General features: G+C 38.3%; 1 protein-coding gene across 2 annotated transcripts in view; it reads right to left on the bottom strand.

Moving 5' to 3' along the window:
- C9 (complement C9) overlaps window positions 1-12,969 on the bottom strand; it is a 53,434-nt gene that overhangs the window by 14,136 nt on the left and 26,329 nt on the right. For both annotated transcript variants that reach the window (XM_025866655.2, XM_073890964.1), the window contains 2 exons: window positions 5,847-6,089; window positions 1,625-1,865 (listed from right to left, as the gene is read on the bottom strand). In XM_025866655.2, coding sequence (XP_025722440.1) covers window positions 1,625-1,865; window positions 5,847-6,089 — 484 coding nt within the window. The remainder of the gene's footprint in view (window positions 1-1,624; window positions 1,866-5,846; window positions 6,090-12,969) is intronic.

Below are 12,969 nucleotides of genomic sequence, written 5' to 3'. Positions count from 1 at the left end.
AGGATAAAAATGGAAGACCATGCTAGAAATCCAGAATACTAGATTTCCAGCTGTAACCTAAGAAGCATAAAGACTTTGATTCTGAAGCTGGGGATGAAAATACCTAAGTGATCCCAATGAACTTAGCTTCTCTACCTTCGCTGTGGAACTTTTCATGTTCAGACAGGGTCTGGACATCCCAAATCTAGGTGGAGGACATGGCCTGGTCTTCAGGTATTGCTAGTGAAGAAGTGAGAAAGATGACTTCCCTCTCAAAGATACCAGAACTGACCTAATGATCCTTGTCTACTAAGGCCAGATGCTAAGTAAATTTAAGTGGGTAGGTCTGAGTTATCCAAGATTAAAAATTTTAACCCATGGAACTTTTTTTACCAAAGCAACTCTTAGCCTGAATTGTTCCTTGTGTTTTGATCATCCTTGTTGAGCCTTTCTCTTCTGATTTTCAGGTCACTCAAGACATAGCCCTCGTGTGCCCCTCGCCCATGTGATATCTATCAAAATAGCCTACCAGGCAGGACTCATGAGACTTCATCATTCTATATATAGCCCTGTAGGGCACTATAATCCAAATAACCTCATATTTCACTCCCCCTGGCAGTGTTTCTCCTTGCTTAAGACTGAGGCATCAGGAGCAATTTGTTCTGGCCAGGTCATATTTGTTTTGTCTATAAAGTGCTTACCACCTATGGGGTCAATGTCAGACTTCAACCTCATAGCCATATCACATTCTTCACTTGACACAGATAGAAGCTATAGGGAAGGAGCCATAGAAAAGGTTTTTGCCAACACTTCCTGCCCTAAGAGACACACTGAAAAACGCTGAGGACAGAGAAAGGAGATATGTTGGCGCCTATCTCCTCTTTAAGGAACATTATAACTAGAAATAATTACTCACAAAATAAATAATTAAAACTGATTAACACAGTCACTTTGCATCTACTTTATTCTTAAAAGGCTTAGATAAAGCTGTTAGGCCAGTATGGTAACCATGTAGTACATAGGTTTTTCCTGTACATGTGGCAGACATTGATGATCGACCATGGCCTTCTTTCCATGTTCCAAGTGTGGTCAGATATCTACTCAACATGGACCCAATTCAACTACCACCCTATGATTAGACGTGTCATAAGATGAGGTAAAGCTGATTTTTCTACCCTTGCTTTAAGACACCAGACTTATACAATCTTAACATTACTTTCTTCCTCCTCCTTAAAAGAAAATAGAGAAAAATATTTTCCTTCCAATACTGAAGAATCTTTTGGAAGATAATTGTCATACATATAATTGAACCAGTTTATTGATTAAGAAATAGATTATGTAAATTATGTCTCTTGTACTTTTTTCACCTTTTAAGTAGTATGTCACTAGAAGCAGCATCACCAACTGATATTAAATTACAGTACAATTTTGTGCATTTCTCAATAATGCATGACCAAGTCATCTAGTTTGAGGTAGAAGTCAATTTGCTGTCTGATAGGGTTTTAGATGCCAAAGGGCGGAGAGAGAGTTCTCTCAAAGAAGCAGGACTTTATTTTAAAACATTTAACCATTGAAAGAGATTAGCAATAGGAATAATGATTGGTTAAAACAACATTAGAAGTTAGAACACTATTTCTAGGTATACCTTTCGCTTTCATGGATGCTTTATCCAAAACATATATTAGTTCATAGAATCCTCCTAGAGACCCAGAGCTACTATAGTGGGTTCCATAGGTTTCCAAAAATGCAAAATATTCCCCCTTTGCATAGGTAGTCGGCAGAGCTTTTATGTCATCCAAGAAAGCTGTTGTCAGCATGACATCCCGATTTCTCATCACAAATCTCCCCAGATGAATTACTCCTTTCACATGCAGAAACACTTTTTCCTTGATTGCAGAACAGAAGAAAAAAAATATGAGTTTCATCACCACTATTTCAAATTTAAAAATCACAAAATTTAAAAATCACAAAAATAAAAAATCACAAAATTTAGAACTTCCCCAGGCCACAAATGTTTTAGCAGTGACCCTAGATGACCACTTTAACCCAGTAGGATGGCAAACTCAAAATGTGGTTAGTCCCAACTGTTGATGAAGATGGGCAGCAATCGGAACTCTCAAGCACTGCTGGTGGGAATGTACAATGGCCTAATCACTGTGGAGAACTGCTTGACAATTTCTTGTAAAAGTAAACACACATCTACCCTGTGGTCAGCAATTCCACCTCTACATAGTTACCTACGATCAGTGACAAAATAGTCCACAAAGAGATCTGTACGAGACTTTTAGAGCAACGTTAGTCAGAAGAGCTTAAAACTAGAAACCACTGAAATGTCCAGAAATAGAACTGATCAACAAATTGTGGTATGTTCACAAAAAGTACTACTAATTAGCAATAAAAAGGAACAAACTACCGATACACGCAACAACATAAATACATCTCAAAAATATTACGCTGAGTGAAAAGAGTCAGACACAAAAGAGTATGTACTGTATGGTTTCACTTACATGAAGTTCTAGACCAGGTGAAATTAAGCTATGGTCAGAGAAATCTGAAAAGTGGTTGCCTCTCAGGCAGTAGGGGATTGACTGAAAAGGGCATGAGGGAATTTTCTTGAAGTGATGGAAATGTTCTATGGTTTGTTTGACAAGGTGGTCACACAGGTGGATACAAAAGTCAAAACTCATGGAACTACAGGCCTAAAATATTTGTTATTTGCATTATCATTTGTAAGTTATACCCCACTAAGTTGATTGTAAAATGTTGGCAAATGGAAGGAAATGTAGACATTCTATATGGAGCCCAATCTTCTCATTTTGCAGATGAGGAAACTCTGATCCAAAGGTATCAAGTTATTTGCTCCAAATAACAAAAATAGTCTTTGGTAGTGATTGGTACTACAAACCTATGTCTCAGATCTCCCTGCTCCTTCCTCTAAGTCCTTTCAATTTTTTATAACAAAGATAGGATAAACAACATTTTAAGAAATGTAAGCTAAATGACTGAAGAGTTAAGCATTCCTAGGTATGATGGCTTAAATTTCCAGGAGAAAACTGAGGCAGTGACAAAGAACTGTGTGTTTCAATGCCACAGACTGTCCCAGTCAAAACTAAACTACAATGTACACCTATGATTTGTAGATGGTTCATTTAAGTTTCTCCTGCTATAGTAGTGGTTAACACATGCTGATTGCATAGAAGTTGAAAACATTTTATTATTTTTTAAAAGTATATCTTGGTGTATATGAACATCACACCAAACTTTCTGTGTTTTAGAAGCACAGCTGTTCACATTGTATGGCTGTGGGTGATGGTCAGTGATTCAGTCTTCAACAACGAATTCGCCTTCTGATGACTTGCATAATAATTCTCAGTGGAGTCTCAAACATGCACAAAACATATTTGGACTCCTCTTCATTGTTGCTAAAATTAGGAGATATAACTTGTCAGAGAGCGTTAACATTCTTTGGCTCAACTTATTTCAGAGGTAGATCTTAGATCATTTCCATCCAAATATAAAGTTGTTCCTTCCATCTTAGATAATAAAAACAAAATGTCTCGGCCTCACTTGTCTAATCACTTGCTACCAATTTCCTTGCCTTCATTAGAAGCAAAATTCCTTCAAAAAAAATTCTGTACTGGCTGTTTTCAATTCCTCTCTTTCTATTTTCTCTTAAATCTAATTCAGTCATGCAGCTTTCCTCACTACTTCAGCAAAACTTCTCTTGTCAAGGTCACCAATGACCTTCACAATGCTAAAGCCAGCAGCAGTTACTTCTTAGTCCTTCTTCTTTGACATATTCGCACGTTTGACCCAGTTCATTACTCCTTTCTCCTTGATACGGGTTCTTTTCTTCTAGGGCAGTTCTTCTCAAACTGTAAAGTGTAGACAAATCACCCATAGAATCTTGTTAAAATGCAATTCTAATTCAGTAGGTCTGGGTCAGAGGCTGAGGTCTTAGCTTCCTGGTGATGCTAATGTTGCTGATCCATGGACCACACTTTGAGTAGTGAGGTTCTAGGGTATTATATTTGCCACACCTTGCTGCCCTCTGCTGGTTCTTCCTCTTTCGCCAGACCTCTTTCTATCGAAGTTCCTTGAGTTTAGTCTTGGATCTTCTCTTTTCTATTTACATTAATTCTTGGCGGTCACACGAAACCTTATGACTGTAAGCACCAACTACATACAAACAACTCCCAAACTTACAGCTCAATCCCAGATCTTTTTGTCAAACTCCAGACTTATAACATCAACTTCCTACTTAACATCTCCAAATGAATGTCTAACAGACATCTCAAACTTAATCTGACTACAATTGAATTATTGTTTTTATTCTCTCAACCTGCTCTACCGAAAGTTTTCTCTATCTCAGTTAGTAGCAGCTCCATCCTTCCAGTTGTTTATACCTTAGACTCATGCTTGACTCTATACCTGTTCCAACCATCTGCACACACCTGGATTCCTGCAATAGTTTTCAACAAACCTTCTTACTTTTGCTCTTCACTCTCATAATTTCTTCTCATTTAAAATAAATTAGCATATGTCAATCTTCTATTCAAAAAGTTCTACTGACTTCTCATGTCACTCAGAGAAAAAGCTAAACTCAGAACAGGCTGTGAGGCCCTTCATGATCTGGTTCAGGATAAACTTTCTAACCCGTTCTCCTGGTTCACTTGGCCCAATGGGCAGATATGTTCCCACCTTAGAGACTTGTCTCTAACAGTTCCTTCTGCCAGGTACATCATCCCAACTATGACTATTTGGCTATTTCTTCTCCTTCAAATCTTCATTCAGATTTCATTTCCTTAATGAAGTCTACCCTGGACTTTCTTTTTAATATTGCCACTTGCCCAGCACTCCTGATTTCCCTTGTGTTATTCTACTTTTTGTTTTATTCCATAGCACTTATCACTTTCTAAATACTATATATCTCACTCTTTTGCTATTACATTTATTTTGTCTATCTCTCCCTGCTGAACTTCCAGCTCCCTGAGGACAGGAATCCTTTTTAGTTTGGTTCACAAATGTATTCTAAGCCCCTGGAACAGTGCCTGGCCACATAAGAAATCTACATTAAATATTTGTTGTATGATTTAAAGGATTTTCCAACTGCATAGTATGGATGGGTATGCATATTTATATAGAGACAAGGTACAGAGCCCTCCAAAACAATTGTATGATTAGGCATAATATAAATACTAAGTGTGAATTATTATTATTTTTAAAGGAGAGGGTATCTAAACAGGTGACTATGTTATCAGAAAAGGAAGAATGAACATTTTACCAGCATCATACTGATTACAGAAAGTGTTTCCTATATTTCAAAGGTGATGAAACAAAATTCTAAATCTGGATTAAATATTAAAAAACACATTTTCAAAGCTTAAATTAAAGGTATAATTACAAAGTAAGTAGACCAATGTCATATGCAATGTGTACAATTTCATGGCATCTACTTTAGAGACGCTTTCCAGTAAGTTGTCATCAGTGTAAGATACTGCAATGAAGAATCAGACTGAATTCCTCAGTCTGATTCTTCATTGTCATTCTGAAGATGGTATAAATTCAATAGTCTATTACCACAGTCTCAGTCCAAAAGTATGTTCCGAATTCTTTAATACGTTTGTTCTCTGTTTATCACCACCAAATATCTCACCCCCTCGTATACTGCAGATCCCAAGGCCCTTTTTTCAGTTAGCATTCTTCTTCCTCACCTCCTAGCTACATATTTGGGGATTTGCTGAGTATTATTTTTTCTTTCTCTCCAGTGAACTCTATCTGGTCCAAACACTTAAACTTAAAAGAGGGGGTTTGGTTAGTTTGAAAAATATCCCATTATATCCTCTATATTAAGTGTTTGGTCTTACCTTTTCAGAAGAATGTGACAAGAGCAGTTGGTAAGTTTCATTTTTGGAATATGTAAATCGAAATTTACCCTCAGCATTTGTAAGACCGAAGTTTTTTTTGCCAAACTTTTCAATTGCTTCGGTAGGTGTGAATTTTAAAGTTATATCTGCATTAAAATTTGTTGTCTTCTCTTGGACAATTCTTTTGAATGACTCCATCTGTTCTTCATAATATTCAGTTCTGAAATTTTTATCGGCTTTGGTCTAAAAGAGAATGATGAAATGCTGTGAAAAACAAGATACAAAAAAACCACCCCAAATAAACACAGATGAAAGAAAAAACAAGCAATTGTTTGAAAGGTATTTGAGCAAAGGAGTTAAGAGTGAAGCACTGAAGTGACATCGCTGGGCTCTGATACAGACTCCATGACTGAGGACAGGACACAGTAATCTCTCTCTGCGTCTGATTCCTTGTCTTTGAAAAAGAGATGCTCACCATACATAGCCCAAACGCTGTTAGAAGATAATGAAATGAGATAATGCATATGAAGGGCTTAGAACATAGCAAACTTTCAAATGTTAATATGTTAATAATTAAAGAGCAATTTGCATAACAGATGCACAATATACTTCCATTTGTGTAAAAAAAGAAAGAAAGAGAAATGATAAAGCCAACACTGACTGAAGGCTTCTGGGCCAGCACTGCTTTGAATATTTTATGCATGTTAATTAATTTAAGCAGAAAGGTTAAGACGAGCTCTGCACTCTGAAACTTTACACTCTCCTGTCCGTTAATACATACATACATAAAGAAATAAATAATAAAAAACTAAAAAAAAAAAAGACTAGGAAAGCAAGCAAGCGAAGAAAGGTCTTTATATGCACAGAAAATTACCAGAAAAATCGACAAAGCTAAGTGTTTGCCCTTGAGAAGGGGAACTGTGAAATAGAAATCTGGAGAGGGAGCAGGCTTATATTTCCTTGAATAATCTTCGGCGATGTTCAGACTTTTTGACTTTTTTTTTTTACCACTTTCATGTTTGCATGGGGGAACAAAACACCCTGAACTAAACAACCTAGTTAAAAATTAAAAATACTAAACTTTCAATTAAAGAATTCTTAGCCACAAAACCAAAAGACAACCGACAGAATGGGAGAAGATATTTGCAAATGACATATCAGATAAAGGGCTAGTATCCAAAATCTATAAAGAACTTCTTAAACTCAACACCCAAAGAACAAATGATCCAATCAAGAAATGGGCAGAAGACATGAACAGATATTTTTCCAAAGAAGACATCCAAGTGGCCAACAGACACATGAAAAAGTGCTCAACATCCCTTGGCATCAGGGAAATCCAAATCAAAACCTCAATGAGATACCACCTCACACCAGTCAGAATGGCTAAAATTAACAAGTCAGGAAACGACAGATGTTGGCGGGGATGCGGAGAAAGGGGTTAGCCTAGTGATGGGTATTTAAGAGGGCATGTTCTGCATGGAGCACTGGGTGTTATGCACAAACAATGAATCATGGAACACTACATCAAAAACTAATGATGTGATGTATGGTGATTAACATAACATAATAATAAAATAAAAAAAGAAAAAAGAGTTCTTAGCCAACTTGACAGTTGTCAGGTATCAGTGGGAGGTTTGTTAATCTCAGTGGTGAAACTCTTCCCAGAGGTTCTCTGCAATAGGCCGTAACTCTTGTCTGAGAAGGAGCCACCCATCTCTTCAGTCAGCACAGACTGGATCCGCATACAGTGGGGAGCTGTTCTGCACAGGAAATGCTATGGTCTGAATGTTTATGTCCCTTATGTCCCTTCACAAAATCCATATGTTAAAATCCTAATGCCCATTTCAATGGTAGGAGGGGGGCCTTTGGGAAGAGTCTTCATGAATGAGATTAGTGCTGTCATAAAAGTGACCCCACAGAACTCTCTAGCCCCTTCCACCATATGAGGATGCAAGAAGTCTGTAGCCCAAAAGAGGGCCCTAACTCAACGAGACTAGCACTCTGATCTTGGACTTCCAGAACTTCTGATGTTCTCATCTCCAGAATTGTGAGAAATAAATTTCTGTTTTTTTTTCTTTCTAAGCTACCCTGTCTCTGGTATTTTGTTATACTGGCCTGAATGGACTCAGACAAGGAAACTAAAGTTACCATCTAATGGGAATATGTATAAAAAATGTGTATAATTTTCATTAAATCTAGGCATGCTGGGAAGAGTGCTCAATATGAAGGGGGTGAGTAACCTAACCACATCACTTCCCTGCTTAAAATCTTTCAGTCTTCCCACTGCCTTTAAGATAAAGTCTAAACTAGACTTATTCCAAGTTAATCTCTTCCTGACTGTACTCCAGCCCTTTAGACACATTTTTTATTTTCACAGCCTGTGCTTCTTCCCACCACAGGGCCCTTTTATGCTGCTTTACTTTCTGGAATGTTCTCTGACATTTGCCTCCCCCACTCCCCATAAACCAAACACATACACATTCTCTCACATATACACACTCTAAGGCTTGACGTGGTTAATTCCTACTCCTATTTCAAGTCTTAGCTTAAATATTACTTTTTCAGCGGGGAGGGGTCTTTCCTAATCCCACAGACTAGCAAATCTGTTTTCTGTAAGCTCTCATGTCTCTTAAAATAAAACAAAATGCAGGGCGCCTGGGTGATGCAGTTGGTTAAGCGTCCAACTCTTGGTTTCGGCTTAGGTCATGATCTCAGGGTCCTGAGATTGAGCCCTGCATTGGGCTCTGCACTCAGTGTGGAATCTGCTTAAGACTCTTTCTCCCTTTGCCCCCTACCCTCTGCATGCTCTCTCTCAGATAAATAAACAGATCTTTAAAAAAATAAAACAAAATGAAAAACCTTTTCTTTTATGATTGTTTATTTAATAGACTTTCTGATGGTAAGCTCCAAAAAGTCAGGGAACATGTCTGTCTTATATCTACACATCCACTATAGCCTCACCACTGAATAAAGTGCCTGGCATATAGTAGATGCTAACAAAAATTTATTAACTTTAATACAGCTAACAATAAAAACTAGTATTTATTGAGTGCTTACTCTGTGCCAGGGCTGTTAAAAGTGGTTTATGTAGAATAAAACATTTAATTTCTTACCTTTAAGATAATTTCTGTAATTATCCTCATTTTACCAATAAGAAAACACAGGTTAGGAAATTTGTTTGAGCTCACACAGCTAGCATTGAAACCCAGAAAGTCTGATTCTAGGGCCGAGCTGTTAATTCTTATGCTACACTGCCAAAGAGGGTTTGACAAATTCTAGCTAGTAAAATAAAGGACTCATGGAAAAGGTTGCCTTGAACTTGGCCTTGAAAAATGAATAGGCTTTCTGTTGCCTTGAGATCTAAGGCTAGTGGAAGTGTTGTTGGGTGAACTGGGGAGACCCTGGGCTCTAGGGCCTCAGCCCAGCCCATCTGGAATGAGTCCCTGAAAGTTCTTGGTCATGACTCGGGAAAGAATTCGAGGACAGACACTCAGCACAGTTGATGAGGGTCACAAATGGTTAAGTTTATTAAATCGAAAAGTACACTCTCGAGATAGGAGAGCAGGTGAGCTTGGGAGAGAGCTGTGCACCCTGGGGGTTGGGTTTCTATCTTTTACTGACAGTTGTTAACTAGGGGGTGGAATGTTTATGGGGGCGGGAAGCAGGGCTTTGCACTTTTTCTCCCTAATTTGGTCAGAGGTTTCCTGTCATGGCACCTGCCATCTTGGGCCTGTCTGGTTTGCTCTGGTTTCTTGTGGAGTGCGGCAGGGTAGGCCTCTGACCTTCCCGATAGTGGACCATGACTTCCTTCTTGCTGACTTCCAGGTATCCTGTTAGAACCTAACTGCCTACTCTAATAGGAGCCACTGAACACAATTCTACTCAGTCTTTAAAGCTGAAAAGGGCCAGAGCTGAGCAAAATGGCACCAGGGAAGTATTTCCTAACTCTCCTGGAAGGCCAAGCTCTTCCTAGCTTACTGTGTGCTAATTGGCAGCAAGATAAATGTGGTGTAATTTGTAGGCACCTGCACTTATTCCTGACATGGCTAGGAAGAAAGAGGCACTGGCAGAGATCAGCTTAGCAGTGTGGAGGATTGCTGGCAGGTGTAAGAGAATATTGGTCAGGGTATCTGTTAGGATGCTGTTGAATGGTCCTGTCTGACTGCTGGGATGACAGTAGTAAGTAGAGTCTGAAACAGTGAAGGTGGGGTCACTCCAAAAAGAAGTCTGAGTTCCATGACAGGCAGTTAGAGATGGACCAATATTGGGAATCATCATGAAGAGAGAGCAAAAAATCTTTGAAGAGAGGCCAAGTGGCAAGATTATAGAAAGCAGGGTGACGCAAGGATAGAAGCAAGTTTCTTTATGAAAACCAAAATAAACAGACATGGAGAAGATGAAATTAGAGAGACAGCCAAGGGGCTTGCGTGTTCCAGAAGGCCATGCATATTATAGGGGACAGTTCAAGCTCTCTTGTTTAAAGGTTTATACAACTGATGCTTCTTGAAAAGAAAGACACATGATTTCTGGAACTGGGGGTTGAAGAGATAGAATACAACCAATAAATATTGTAGAGTTCAAACTGAAAGGAAAAGGTGGGAGAGCAACTGGAAATAGAAAGTACAAAGGGAGAACTGTTAAGGATGCAACTAAGACTTTGTACAGATAGACAATGAAAGCATGTGTTATTTATTATGATTATTCAAGACATCTCTCACTAATTGAGAGAAGGAACCTGGAAAGAGCAGACTGACTGCCAGCTCATGAGCCACCCTCAGCCAAGGTACTGAGGGAAGCCATCCCCACACTCCCAACCCTTTAGCTACTAAATTTTGGGGTAATTTGAAATTTCGTAATCAGTAACAAATATGGTTCTTTTCCATTATCTTCAATGGATCATTTTCTGTGCTTGTATCTTAAATGTTAATGTGCTCTAGGACTTCATTCTCTATGTTCTTTTCTCTTTCATGGTATACTTCCTGGATGATCTCAAGCACTCTCAAGATTTTAATGACCATCTAATGCTGATGATTCCTAAATTTCTGCCTCCAATTTAGACTCTCTCTCTCTCCCTGCACATTTATATAATGTACTCTCTCAGTATCACTCCATCTAGATGTCACACAGACACTTGCACTCAAAATTATCAAAATTCAAATCATTATCTTCTTGGAATTGACTTTGACTCTTCTTTTGGCAGATTCCCCCCTCCCTGACTTCCCAGGTCTTTTTTGATGGCCTATCATCCAGTGGGGGTGTCCTTTTACTTTCTGTCTCCATACTTTACATCCATGGCGAGTTTTCTTTGTTATGGCTAGACATTGTTCTAAGCACTTTGCACTTATTAAACACATTTAACCTTTTCAAAATCTTATGAAGTATGTATTATTACCACTCCACTCTATGATAAGAAACTGAGATTCAGGAAGATAAATAAGTTACCTAATGTCTCATGGATGATAAGTGGAGGAACTTAGAATTTAAACCCAGGGAGTCTTAATTCAGAACTGGCCAATCGACCATATGCTACCCTGTTGCCAATTCATTAGTGAACTTTTAGTTCTTAAATATGCTAGATTTAAAAAAAAAATGCTGATTCCCTTTCTTCCTTTCAGTCTCTACTATTATATAAACAGTTTAGTCTTTCATCATTTCCTTCTTGGACCATGAAATAGCCTCCTTCTGTTGTTACCTCTCTGGTTTTGTCCTTTTGAAATTTATATCCATAAAATACAAAGATTTAAAATGAAACTTTGACCCTGTTGCTGTCCTCAGTGGCTCTCTTCTCATGCTCAGGATCATGTCCAAATTACTTAATATGGCATATGAGAACCTTCCTTATTTGATTCCTGCCTGTGACTCCAAATTTGAACTCATATTAGTTTATCATAGACCACAGTTCCTTTCAAAATAGACTAGTCTTTTGTTCCTAGGAAACATCAATATACAATAAACAAACCAGCAGGTGCATAATAAACCTGATCTATACACTGCCAGGGCTTCTAAATGGACCCAAGTTGCAGCAGAAAGTACAGTTGTAATGTTTATTAAGCCTCTGTTTTCTGTTTTGTTGTCAATCTTAATGGAAATTCCAATTAAATATTTACTTGATTATGGGCTCTTGCCTTCATTAGAAGCATGAGCTTTTAAGGAAAACATTGTTGGGGTGCCTGGATAGCACTGTCGGTTGAGCAGCTGACTTCTGATTTCAGCTCAGGTCATGATCTCAGGGTCATGTGATTGAGCCCTGCGTGGAGCTCCACACTCAGCCGGGAGTCTGCTTGGGATTCTCTCTCTCCCTCTTCCTCTTCCCCTCCCTCCCAATCGCTCTTCCCCCGCCGAAATAAATAAATAAATAAATATTTTAAAAAGTAAAGAAAAGATTGTTAATATACTGCATGCACTTATTTATTAATTCAGTGATCATTTGTTTTTAGCAAAGAATACAAGGTTAGTTTCTCAGGATTGCACAGTAAATAAAATAACTAGAAACTTGACTTAGGGTATATATGATGCAACAAAATACATGCTAGAACAGAAAGGGAAGCAGAGGCTATTGCATTAATTTACAGGTGGGGCATCTAACCGAAACAGAGAATTCAGAGAAAACTGAGGGAGGAGTGGTAATCAAAAGCCAGGTTAGGAACGACCTTTGTCTTCCTACCACAGAGATTGATTATTATCCTGCTGGCTACAGGGAAACACTCACTAAATTTAAGCAGCTAAGTGATAAGATCAGATTTATCATTTATCTTCATACTGATGTGTGTGGAATGAATTGAAACTGAGCAAAACTAGAGGTCCTAAGCTGATAAGAAGACTCACAGCAGCCTAGCTGAGAAATGACAGGTGCCTAAGGCCGTGGCCATGGCAGTGAGAATGGAGAAGAGGAGACAGATTTAGGAGACATTGTGAAATAATGGAACTTGGAGATTGATTGGATACTGTAGACTTTGAGGGAGATGCGTCTGTAGAGAAAGTCTTTAGGATGATTCCCAGATTTTGAATTTGGTGATTAGGAAGATATTATTTCATTGTTTCATTGTATCCAGTTAAGTGAAGAAATCAAGAGCAAGAATCAGGGAACTGTGTGTTAAGAGTGAATATCAGCTTTGGGTATATT

The sequence above is a fragment of the Callorhinus ursinus genome, unplaced genomic scaffold (assembly GCF_003265705.2).
Source record: "Callorhinus ursinus isolate GAN/ISIS: 27379988/994484 unplaced genomic scaffold, GSC_fseal_2.0 scaffold3, whole genome shotgun sequence".
Taxonomy (NCBI): Eukaryota; Metazoa; Chordata; class Mammalia; order Carnivora; family Otariidae; genus Callorhinus; species Callorhinus ursinus.
This window is presented reverse-complemented; position numbering and strand designations above follow the sequence as displayed.